We start from the raw sequence: 12,667 nt of genomic DNA, 5'->3' as shown, positions 1-12,667 counted from the left end.
TCTGCCTTGTATGGAGGGCGTTTGAGGCTGTGGGTACATGGGGGGAGTCCTGATGAAGAGATATTCACTGCCAGAATGCATACCAGATTGGTTCGTTCTGCCCAACCCACCACACGGGGATTGATTCTGTTCGTAACTAGTCCGCTAATTGGGCATCCTGTGTCTGAGGCGGTGCACGCCTTATCTGGGCTTCAAGAATTAGAGTTGGGAGGTAATATCCACTCACGTACAACCCAGGTTAAATCAGACAAGCAGGGTGAAAAGAGAGGGACTGCTGCTAATAACGGACCGACAAGAAAGGACCTTTTTCTAACCTTGTTAAAGTTAGGCGTACCTAAAAGTGATATTGATGGGAAACCTACTGCGGTCCTTTATGCCCTTTATAAGAGAAAAGCAGGGGAACATCATCCCCAGCTGCTGAGTCCTCCTGGCCCAGCTGTGCTTTCTGCTCCCACTGCTGCTTCTATCGAGCCAGCTTCTCCTGCTCCAGTTACTCATGATGAGGTAAAACAATGGGTTAAACAGGCTCTTAAAGATAACAATAGCATGTGGTCCTGGAAGCCCCCGAACCCTTCTGAAGCCTGAAGGTGTGGGCAGGATTCCCGTGTCTACTCCATCGAGACACGGCGCGCACACACGGGGATCCGCGGCCCTACATACCGTTAACAATCCACTGGGGTGGGGGTAATGATCGCCAATACTTGGCTTTGGTCGACACCGGTGCAGAGCACTCGGTGATTCCTGGTAATCCCGACCTCTGGACTGGACCGGCCTTTCGAATAGAGGGGTTGGGAGGAGCAGTCACCCTGGCAAAGGAAATAAAAGTCTGTGCCATGGTGGGTGATAGCCCTTCCCCTGTCTGGTTACATGCCCTGGTGGCTGCTACTGACGAGTGTATCCTGGGTATTAATATGTTTGCCGGTATGGCCCTTAATACTAGCCAAGGGGGATTTGAATTTGGAATTCGAACTATTACAAAAAAACTAGTAGTGGGTCAGGCTAAGTGGGATCCTGTGATGGTGCCAGCCCCCATGAAACCAGTGTGCATTCCACAATATCGTCTCCCTGGGGGGCAGGAAGAGATTACTGCCCCCATCGATGCTCTGCAAGAAGAAGGGGTAGTGAGGCCCGCAACGTCGCCCTTTAATAGCCCTGTTTGGCCGGTCTAGAAGCCGGACGGCTCCTGGAGAATGACAGTTGATTATTGTTTTTTGAACAAACATGCCCCACCACTTGCTTCAGCAGTTCCGGACATCGTCACCCTTATTGAAAACATTGCGACTGGGAATTCAGGAACATGGTATGCTGTCATTGATCTCGCTAACGCCTTCTTCAGTATTCTTATAGCTGAGGACTCACAGGATCAGTTCGCCTTTACCTGGAAGGGGCGCCAGTGTACCTTCACCCACCTTCCAGTATCGCCTTCCCTCTCAATTCACCATTATATTGATGATGTGGCCTCCTGGAGCCTCTGGCAGAAACAAGAGGGTCGCCGAGTCCCACTAGGATTCTGGTCACGTACCATGCCTGCGGCTGCCACTCGTTATTCTGTTTTTGAACAACAGTTACTAGCCTGTTACTGGGCCCTGCTAGAGACTGAAAGAATGACAGGTGATGCAGATGTTCAATTGCGACCTGCACTTCCTATAATGAATTGGGTCCTGGCTAATGATGCTAATCTAAAGATCGGGCGGGCTCAGCAGTCTTCTATTGTTAAATGGAAGTGGTATATTCAGAGTCATGCGACCAGAGGGCCTGAAGGGGTGGGCCGCGTACACGAACAGGTGGCTTACCATCCCAGGTCAGGAACTCACTTATCGGAGGAGGGGGATGGTGGCTCCAGTCACTATGCTGAGTTGAAGGCAGTCACTTTACCACTAGATCCCCATGATCACCCTCTTCGCCTGTTTACTGATTCCTGGGCTGTGGCTAATGGACTTGTGGTATGGATGCCTGATTTGCAAAAGAACAACTGGATGATACATGACCGCCCAGTATGGAGCAAAGAGTTGTGGCAGCTGTTGTGGGATGCTTCCCACCATCGTGAGATAACCGTTTATCACGTTGATGCCCATACCAATATGGCGACTAACATGGCTCAACATAATGCAGTAGCAGATCAGCTTGCCAGCTGATACCGTCCCCCTGGCTCGATGGGCACATGAACAGAGCGGTCATCTGGGGGAGAAGGGATCAGCTATGTGGTCCCGTACACATGCTTTATCCGTCCATCAGGATGATGTCCGCATGGTCGTACGTACATGCCCAGAATGTCAGCTTGTGAAGTTCCATACCGTTCCACCTGGTCCGCATGGCCGAATAAAACGGGGTGCTCACTCAGCTGCGGTCTGGCAAATTGATTACATAGGCCCCATGCTAGACTGTATGGGTAAACATTACGTCCTAGTAATGGTTGACACCTTTTCGGGCCTGGTTTTTACTTTTCCCACCAAGACGGCTGACCAAGCTAGCACTATCCAAGGACTAAACCATTTGATTTATCGTTATGATGTTCCAGAGGAGATTCACTCTGATAATGGCTCGCACTTCTCCGGGAAAGCAATCTGTGATTGGGCAAATGACAACGGTATTTTATGGGTTCACCATATTCCTTATTACCCGCAGGCTGCCGGGTTAGTTGAACAAATGAACAGCTTACTGAAGGAACAAATTTGTTTGTTAACATCACTGGAGACCCAGAAGGGATGGTGCCATGTGCTGCAGCAGGCAGTCGACAATTTGAATCATCGCCCTTTAAAAGGAGGTACACCTTTCCACCGACTTCTTCACGCTCCTGAATTACAGCCTATTCCAGAGGAAAAACGGTCATTGCCCCCCATTCCCAAACTAGAGAATGTTGGACAAAAGGTATGGGTGGCACCACCAGGTAGTGGCCCTCCTGTAAAAGGAGAAATAGTGACACCTGCCCAGGTTAACACTCGGTGGGTAGCTATTGAAGGACAGGATGATTTAGTCTGTTTAAACACTGAATGCTTATGGTATCGTGAGTGACATGTGTCAGGCTTCTTTGTTCCAGGTTCTCCATTTTACACTCCTGGTGATCTGGCTTAACAGCTGCTTTGATGCCAGCAATTGGATTTGTAATGTCGAGGACGTTCCAAGGGAGTTCCCCGTGGGAAACACGGTCCGATGCATTACACCAAGGAAGTCCTCGGTCACCAGCCTCAAGTGCAGCTTATATAAATATGTTATTGTTCAGCATGTTTCAAAATCTGTTCATGAGCTCCAGTATCTGGGTATTGTGGCCAACAAGGATAATTTGAGCCTTGGTTGGAATCCTTTCTCATGGCTAACTGCTACATTTGGGGGAGTGGGCCACACTATCCACCGTTGGTTGCTCGCGTCATTGCTTATCTTTGTAATTGTTGTTTTGATTTCTCTTTTTTCGCTCCCTCTGTACTCAAATACTGGTTAGGCCTCGCAAATGACAGATGGTGACCAAGGGGTTGAATGTAATGGAGGATTAAAACCATGTACCCAGATGCTTTTTGCTTATGTGGAACTGACGACACTGGGTCCACACGCAGGTCACCTTACTTTCAGAACTAGCAGATGTAATTAAACTCAGCCATGGGGACTTATCTGAAGATACACTTTGAAATGGAATTCCACTGTGAGGCCCAGGGAAAGCAGTTGTCAAATGCAACACTCTGAAATTGACGAATTGGTCACAACCTGTCTTGCTCGAGAAGTTTTAATAAGTCTTTGTATCTACGAGATAAACCAGGAAATCATAACATCTGGTTCCATATAATTAATCTTCTAAATTGTAGAATGTAATGTTCAGTTTTGATTTTGACTGACAAATATTAGAAGGAGTAGGCGCATGATTAATTGTTTTTGGGGTATATAAGCCTGTGGTCTTGCTGCTGAAGTTTAGACTCTCCGAGGGGTGGGAACACCCCTTGTCAAGAAGGAAGAACAGCCAGAGTCCGAGCAACGTCCTGGTCGGGGGAGGTGGAGAAGCTGCTACCAGCGGCCTGACAACCTACTACAAGTGTGCAGTCGTTGCCTCGCTTCGGCAGTTGGGACCAGTCCAAGCGTTGATAAGTATAGTTGGGAAGGGCTTGCATATTGTAGTGTGAAATCAGCTTTTGAATTAGTAATAAACATTTGTATAAACTGAACTGCTCTCGGTGTGTGTGTCTATTTTCTTTCGGTAGCTCAAACACTGTGACCAATCTAAAATGAACAAAATGAGAGGTATAAGTTTACCCAAGACACACAACTCAACATCAAGAGCAGAATACAACAGGAGCTGAATAAGGCCAGTCAGCCCCTCAAGCCGGTCCGACCATTTAATATGATCATGGTTGATCAGTCTCAAGCCCAAACTCCTCTTCTCTGCCAGTTCCACATAATCCTCAATTTTCCAAACTTTCAAAAGTATCCAACACCTTTAGTGTTCCAGTCTTCAAAACCCTCTGGGGTAGAGAAAGTGAGGAGCTACAGGAATTCTCTCAAGAATAAATCCCTAGGTGCCTTGGGACTGTCTCCTCACCTTGTAATATTGTCCCTTTATTTGGAGCTCTCCCATGAGTGCAAACATCTCAACCGCCACCATATTACATCCTCAATCTCATTTGTTTCAATAAGATCACCCAACATTCTTCCAAGCTCAAAAAAATCAAAATGGCAGTCTAACTCTTTTAGCCCTTTGTGATTAGGCAATCTGCTCATCCTGGAAATTAGCTCAGTAAAATCTCTTCAGGACAATGCTCTTAAATTTGGGCACCAAAATGGTTAAGAGTATTCCATGTATGCCTTGCATACATAATGTTCCATTTCTAAACATCAACCTGTAACAATAAAGGCCAATATGCATTTGCCTTCCAAAACCCTTACTGTTCCTGCATGTTAATTTCTTCCACAATACCTGCTTCCCTTAGTAGTTCACTCATTTACAGCCTTGCTCTATTTAAATAATAGTCTGTTTTTTGTTACCACCAACCCACCTTTGCCACAGTAATTTCTATTTTAGGTTTTTGCCCACCCAATCAATCCACATCATGCTGGGAGTCCAAATGTCGTCACTGGAGCAAGACCCTTTACCAGTCTTCAGGCCATCAGTAAACTTGAAGACCATGCAAAATGGGCCAAGAAATGCTCCTTTGGGCCAACTACTATTAAAGTGTTTCTAACACTTCTCCTTCCCACCCCCCTTGTGAACAGGATTGTTATTTCTGCAATATTTGAAAAAGTTGACTATTTGTTACATTTGGATACTTGGCGACGAATTCTAACATGAGCTGTTAATTGCAAAAACATTCCACCATTAAATCCATCTCCATAACATCACCCAGCTGCCTTGCTCTATTGATGATCTCTAGTCGATGTCTTCAACTTGACAAACCCAAAAGATTCCCAGTTGACCTTCATAATTATAATCACTCTTCATAATCTCAAGCTCATACAAAACTCTGCACCAACCTGCAACAGATCTCAGTACAGCAACTCAACCCCATGTGTTCAAATTTCTCCACATCTCTGCATTTCAAAAATCAAGTTGTTTAAGATTTATATAGCGTCTGCGTGAAGTGATTTTCAAGCAGAATAAAACAATTTCAAACCGAACCATGGCTGACATCAGGACCAACAAGTAAACTATGGCCAAAGTGGTACAATTTCAAGAGGAGAGGGACTTGGTGGTTTAGAGTTGGTAAAAGAGGGTATTAAAAATCACGACAAAGTAAATCTCAAGACATTTTCATTAATAAGAGATTCGGGCAAGGGGAGTTTCAAATGGCTGGTCATTTATAGTGCTAGATTAAAAATTCCCTCTGACAGAGTGGGGAATCTCTGAAATTCTGTCCCAGGGAGCGTGAAGGCAAGCTCGATAGAAGTATTTAAAGCAGAGTTAGATACATTTAAAATATTCAGATCAGGAAAATGAGGGCTCTGAACAATCAGTCACAGAAAAGGAGTGAAGATTGTGGTACAGGCCATAGGGCTAACTTTTGCTCCTGTTTTCCTCCAATCTGATGGACTACAGAATCTAATGCCTAAATTAGATTTTTTTCCTTGAAATGCTCAATTATTAAAAAAATAATTAATAAAAAAGATTTTTCCATCTCTGGTTAAATGCTCTCCACTCTGTTCTCAAGTTCCTTGTACAGTCAAGGTCAGTTCCCTGAGCCATGCAAAAATTGCCACTTGGATCAGAATGATCAGACAGTTCCAGAATGGCAGGTTCTCTAATGCCTCTCACCTGCACTGGTCGAGAATGATCAAATAATTGAATACTTTGATAGAACAATTTTCCAAATAGAATACAATTTCAAGTAACCTGGTTTTTAAAAACTGGAACTGGCCAACATGTGTGCTGTTGAGGACATTTCAGAATTAGCTAATCTGACATCTCTTCAAATTCCCTCCTTGCAGCATTTTTAGTATTCCTGCTAAATACTCAAGCATTGAGAGTTAGTGTGTTAAAGTTTCAATCATCTGAATTGTTTGAAGAAATTTACCTCATTTTTTTCAAAATGTGTCAAATAATTCAAAGGCATTGCTAAATTACTATAGTTGGCTTGTGACCCAGGGATTGTCAAAGGGAACAAAATGATTAAAAGTCGAAAAGGGAAGCAAAAAAAAAAATCAGGGCTCCAGCTTTTGCTCTCTTCAGTCTTCCTCTCACACAAGTACAAAATATGCTTGGCTGCAAAACACTACAATAGATAAGCTGTCAAATCACTAGAGCTCACACACAATGAAGCATCCTTGAGAATCAATGGTATCTATGGTAATTGGAGGCATCATTAAGATGAAGAGAGGGACAAGACTTGCAATAAAGAATAAGACCATTATCTGGCTCATTGCTCTAACAGCAGTCAGCAGGTTAGTCAAATGAAACCTCACAAAGATCAAAAAGGATGGAATCAGTTTTCCTGAAATAACTGCAAAGAATGCACAAATTTGGCCATTAGTGAAATTTTGCAGAACAAAATTCTGACACATTATTTCAAACAATAAAGTATGATTCAGAATTCTTCATGTTTACAAAATCTGCAGAAATATTCCAGGCCAGTACATTTACTGATTCCTGTAAGTGAGCAAGAGTGTCCCTTCACAGACCAAAAGGATAATTTACGTATAAAGCTAGGCATTGCGAGTGAGGTCATAAACTAATACCATGTACAGGTAGTCCCTCAACTTGTGACCTACACAAGTTAAATCCATTCACACATATGACTAATTTTTAAAAAATACTGTATATGTGCTGAGATTCTTCAAAGGTTTACGTTTACATTTTTTTGATTAAAAATGTTTTAATACCTTGTTAAAACATGAGAATCTGACTTGGGACCAACCTGAGTTATGACGAATCCTTCGGTTCCAATTACGGTCATAAGTTGAGGACTACCTGTATACGCTTGTAATTGCAGAACCATGTAATAGTCGACCCCTCCCCCTTCTTTTTGGGTGCAAAAATCATGTGGTTTCATATGACCCATGTAAAAGTCAACACCTCCCTGACTGCCTGCCGATCCAAGCTCCTGTCCATCCAAGCTCACGACTCACTGAACAATGCAGATACGTATCACGGTCAAAAGTATTTGACCTGTATAAAAGACGATCCCCAAAATTTGACCCAAAAAAATTAGTCCAAAAATTTGATGATTAAGTGAGAATATACAGTATTTATTTGAATTCATGTAGAAGTGAATTTAGAGAATGGTACATGGATACTATGGAGTCATGTTAAGGTGTTCGATATTACAAATACACAATTCATTAAGGTTGATCAGATATATATGGGAAACAAGAAAGAGTTGTGGACTTGGAGATTTATGCATTTTTGTTAGCAAGATGCATGGAGACTGGAGAATAGATACTGCTCCTTTATTTAAGGGCAGCATGGAAAGCCAGGTAGCTACAAGCAAGCGAGCTTCACAGTATTGATTTAAAAAAAACTGTTGAAGAAAATCCTGGACAGGAGTTATGTACAATTGGAAAGGTAGGTGCCACAACAAGGAAGGCCAGGATGGCTGTGCAGGAGAAATCCTATCTCGCAAATTAGATATAACATTTTGAGGGAACCAAACTGATGAAGGCAGGACAACATACATGGGCTCCAAGGTGGCATTTGATACGGTTTCACCTGTCGGGTGATTCAGAGTGAAAGCATGTGGGATCTAGGGCAAGGGCAAGCTGACTGAAACAAAATTGACTTGAAGGATGGAGGTAGTGAGTAATGGTGGGAGGCAGCCTTTCTGAGTGGGTCATTGACCAGTTGCCTATGGCAGGGACTGGTGTAGGGAGGTGTTGTGGGCAAATGAGGAAGGATAGTGACTGGAGTAGATGGAAAGTGGAGCAAAACATTGGGAAATGGAATTAGATCCAAACTGAAGTTTGAGTGGTCAAATAGGGATAGGACATGTGTAGCAAATGGAAGAGCTCTAAAGAATGTTGATTGACTGAGGAGTCTTGGGATTCAAGTCCACAGTTCCCTTAAAGTGGCAGCACAAGTAACAGCATACAGACTTCACAAGTTGAGGCATAGAAGCAAAGATTGGATGAGAGTCACAACTTGACAAAACATTAGCTGTATTTGCAGTGTTGTGTCCTGGTCACCACACTGTAGGAAGGATGTGGTTACACTAGAGACAGTAGAAAGGAGATTCACCTACATCATGACCTTGGTTATAGGGAGAAATTGGAGAGTTGGGCTTGTTTTTCCCTGGAATGATGAAATTTGAGGGGTGACCCAAGAGGTATATTTAATTATGAGAGGAATAGACAAGGTGGATAGTCACCATCTTTATCCCGTGGCAGGGGTTTGAACAACAAGAGGGCATTGGTTTAAGATAGAGGAATTTGAGGGGAATGTTTGTTTTTGCAAACACCCCTAGGTGACTGATATCTGGAATACACTACACGAGGTGGTGGTGGTGAAGTTGAACAATTGTTAGTTAGAGCCACATTTACATAGCAAGGCACAGGAGGAACCGACCTAACAGAAGCCAAATGGGCCAGTGTGTTGGTTAACATTGAGGGGGGCTGCGCTGTAATTAACCATGTCCAGCAATTGAGAAAATACAGTTCCTCGGTAAGTAAACCCTGAGAATTGGCCATTTAGAGGGGAGAAAGAAAATTAACCATAAATACTTTCATTGGGGTGCAGATGAAATGATAAATTGTGTCTTTTAATCTGTGTGTGTGGGGGGGGGGGGGGGGGAAGAGAGACAAATCAGAATATATTAGATTTAGAAAACAATACTGAAGAAAAGTGGAGTATGAAAAGAAAAATAATAGGACCAGAGATTTTTTTTTTAATTAACTTGCCCACAGAGACAAAAATCATGGGCAGGTCTGGAGTAAATGCATCTGTTAAGTATCAAGAGAGTGGGGGTAGCAACAGAACTTGGAGATGGGCAGCAAAGAAACACACCAACAAGTCTGACAATGAAACACAAAGGAAGAGAGGATCTTTGTATGTCCGCAGACAGGAGTTTGCCCTTTCTGATAGAAAATAAGACAACAGATTTTTCTGCAAACAAAATAATAAAAACCACAAACCACAGGTGTGCAACAGAGCATTTTATAAGTCACATTAATTACTGGAAGTACATATAGGATGCAGAGGACTTTGTTTTCAGGGTGGAAATATTAATTACCTGGGATTGTTGCATTAGGAAAATAATTTGTTTGGGGTGCAAAATTATACGAGCTCCAAATTGGATGGACAGAAAAGATTTTCCTCAGAAATCTCAAGATTTAAAGTGATGCAAGATAATTGGTGGAGGAAAAACTCAATATGGAGGATTTAGTTTTGGACATCGTACTGGAAATCAGGAATGTTGTCTAAAGCCATATTTAACATGATCCTCAATGGGCACTTGACATCAGTCTAGGAGGGAAATAGGCTGGGGTAGTGAAATGTACCTACTCTGATCTTTTCTGGCCACAATGGATGGAGGCTCTTCTGCTGTCAATTTCCATGACATTACAAATATTTGAACTGGATCCATTTAGTGCAGATGTTGAAATCAAGTGTTAAGTTATGCAATCAGGTAAAGGCCTTAAAATGTCAATGGCCAAAATAAAAAATTCAATTTTAAAATCAGATTTTCAAATGCATTATTATGCCTGTTGGTAGCAACATTACATACATCTAAAAAAAATCATTAATTTGATTATAGCTTGCTATATATAACCATATAACCGTTTACAGCACGGAAACAGGCCATGTCGGCCTTTCAAGTCCGTACTGGTTCACTTGAACAACTCCACTAGCTCCTCCGCAAACTCCTGAGCAAGTAGAGGCTTTTTTCATGATGCCATTGGTGTGTTGGTTCCAGGAAAGATCCTCTGAGAGAACATATGGGGTGAACAAGTCTGAGACTAGGATCCCATTCAAACTTCTACAGGTACATTGTGGAAAGCATCCAGATTGGTTGCATCAGAGCCTCACTTGGTTAAGTGCTCGGAAACACAGAATGTTTCCCAAGGTAGCAAACGATGTCAGATCCATCACAGACTCTGACCTTCTGTCCACTGAACGCATCCATGAGAGGTGCTACCGCAAGGCAGAAGTAAACATCCTAAAGGATGTACTTTATAAAGAAAATGTACAAAAGTACAAAATGCAACACTCATGTAAATGTCGATACCATGTAGTTGAGTCCCTACTTTTGGCCCCAAAATCTGGAATTTTCCATATGATCGCGTGTAAACTCATTCCTCCCCCCTCCACACCCCCCCCTCCCTTTATGGCCCTGGCTGCCTACCAGTTGGAGCTCCTGACACCCCAACAATGGACTCCCATCTAGGCCCTGGCCACCTGTCCATCACAACTCCCGACGCCCCGAATGACGCAGGTACTTCCCGTGGTATCCATGTAAAAGTTGATCCCATATATTCAATGCTAACTGGTCTCAAAACTTGATTTTTATGTAAGTATATACGGTAGATGTATAGATTACTAAGTTACCATAGAGCAAGAAAATGTTACACTAGTAGACATTTAAATACTGCATGCTTCTTGCCACGTGTAGAGTTGTAACATACTTCACTTGATCTTAGCCAAAATGACAAGAGCAATTGACTTGTAACATACTTCAAGTGGTTTATGAGATCACCTGTTTTGTTGCACAATGTTGTTGTTAAAGGGTGCGTTTTATTACTATTTACAGCCATAAAGTTCAAGACTGTCACATGACTTGAAGAGGCATTGCAATAGAATCATCATATACAAGACATGTTAGCACATGCCTCAGTAGACAAGTAGCAGAAAATATGACAGACTTTCAAAGCTCGGACAACAATGGTTTTTTGTAAACTTTTGGCAATTAATTTCTATATAAATGTTTACTAATGTTACACTTTCTTGCACTATGGTAACTTAATTATCTATATATCTACCATATATACTTATGTAAAAGTCAAGTTTTGAGACCACTTTTAGCATTGAATATATGGGGTCGACTTTTATATGGATGCTTGGAAGGTTTCGACTGCAATAAAGTGAAAATAATTTATTCCGATTCTCTTAAGTTTGACATAAATAATGGTTACTCTAAACTGTGCCACTATCAACATGCTACTGCTGTTTCCAGCATCTCTCTCATCACCATAAAGGTTAAAACCTGGTCTTTGATTCTTAATTTTGTGCCCATCTCTAAGAAAAAGAATTGTTTGCAATGTTACCATAGTGACGATGACATAATATGCGTGCAGACTAAGAGCTTGCATGAAGGAGACGCGAGCTCAAGATAATTTTCTTTGAATTAGTCTTATTTCTTGTATATCTCTTTAAAGTTGAATATTGTTAATTTTTAAATATTGTTTATTGATTGTGATTAAAAATCTTAATGTGAAGTTATGCAAAATTTTTATCCATTTTATCAACGAATTAAAGCTACTTAAAGCTGCATCTGCAAAGTTTGGTTTATTGGATTAATAATATAGTCATTCAGAATATTGTCCCCATGCTTCCTTGAAGATGACATATTTTGAAATTAGGAAATACTAGAACTTAGGAAGTGTCATCTAGAATCACTAAAAGAAATACTTCTTGCTGGAGCTCTGAACATACCAGCAGGCATCATTAAATGTTCTCCAGCTCATCCAACTGAAGGGAAGAGTGGGTCACAATTGAAAACCATTTTCAAAAACCACAATTTCGCTGTGGCAGTAAAACAAAAAGGACCATCTCCTTTTGTCAAATCATGAGATGCACACCAGCCAGCATTAGATCTAATTAAAAGTGATATGCAGCACAAATAGCTTTGAGAAGCTATTAGATAGATAACAAATAGATAAAGGCAGGCACAATACAACAGCTTGCCAGGGAAGGGAAAGCCACTTAGCATTTACAATGTATATTTACTTAATTGGGGAAACAACATTACATTGAACTTTAAAAAATTTAAAAAAGTAATTTCTCACCATGTTGAATAATGCCATACTCCAGCAGTCTACAACAGAGCTGTTCACCATCACTCCTCATGGTAACTTCTCCTTCTTGTAACAGCCAGTCGATAAATTCACGTGCGATGAAAGCCCGCTGGTATTTCACTCCCCCTTCCTCCTGTGTTTGCATTAGGAAGTTTTCAGTGCTCATTAACCTATCACAGCAAAGACAAAAATACAAACATGGGCTTAAAATAGTCGTGCCTACACGAAAAGTGGCTGACTCAAGGAAGAA

At 41.9% G+C, this 12,667-nt stretch overlaps 1 protein-coding gene across 6 annotated transcripts in view; it reads right to left on the bottom strand.

The window, feature by feature from the left end:
- The window catches only part of deptor (DEP domain containing MTOR-interacting protein), a 78,875-nt gene that overhangs the window by 15,704 nt on the left and 50,504 nt on the right, over positions 1-12,667 (bottom strand). For all 6 annotated transcript variants that reach the window (XR_011352082.1, XM_069920597.1, XM_069920598.1 and 3 more), the window contains one exon: positions 12,409-12,587. Coding sequence is in view for 5 of the 6 variants with exons in the window: in XM_069920597.1 (XP_069776698.1) it covers positions 12,409-12,587 (179 nt within the window). In the remaining variant the exon portion in view is untranslated. The remainder of the gene's footprint in view (positions 1-12,408; positions 12,588-12,667) is intronic.

The sequence above is a fragment of the Narcine bancroftii genome, chromosome 2 (genome assembly GCF_036971445.1).
Source record: "Narcine bancroftii isolate sNarBan1 chromosome 2, sNarBan1.hap1, whole genome shotgun sequence".
NCBI lineage: Eukaryota > Metazoa > Chordata > Chondrichthyes > Torpediniformes > Narcinidae > Narcine > Narcine bancroftii.
This window is presented reverse-complemented; position numbering and strand designations above follow the sequence as displayed.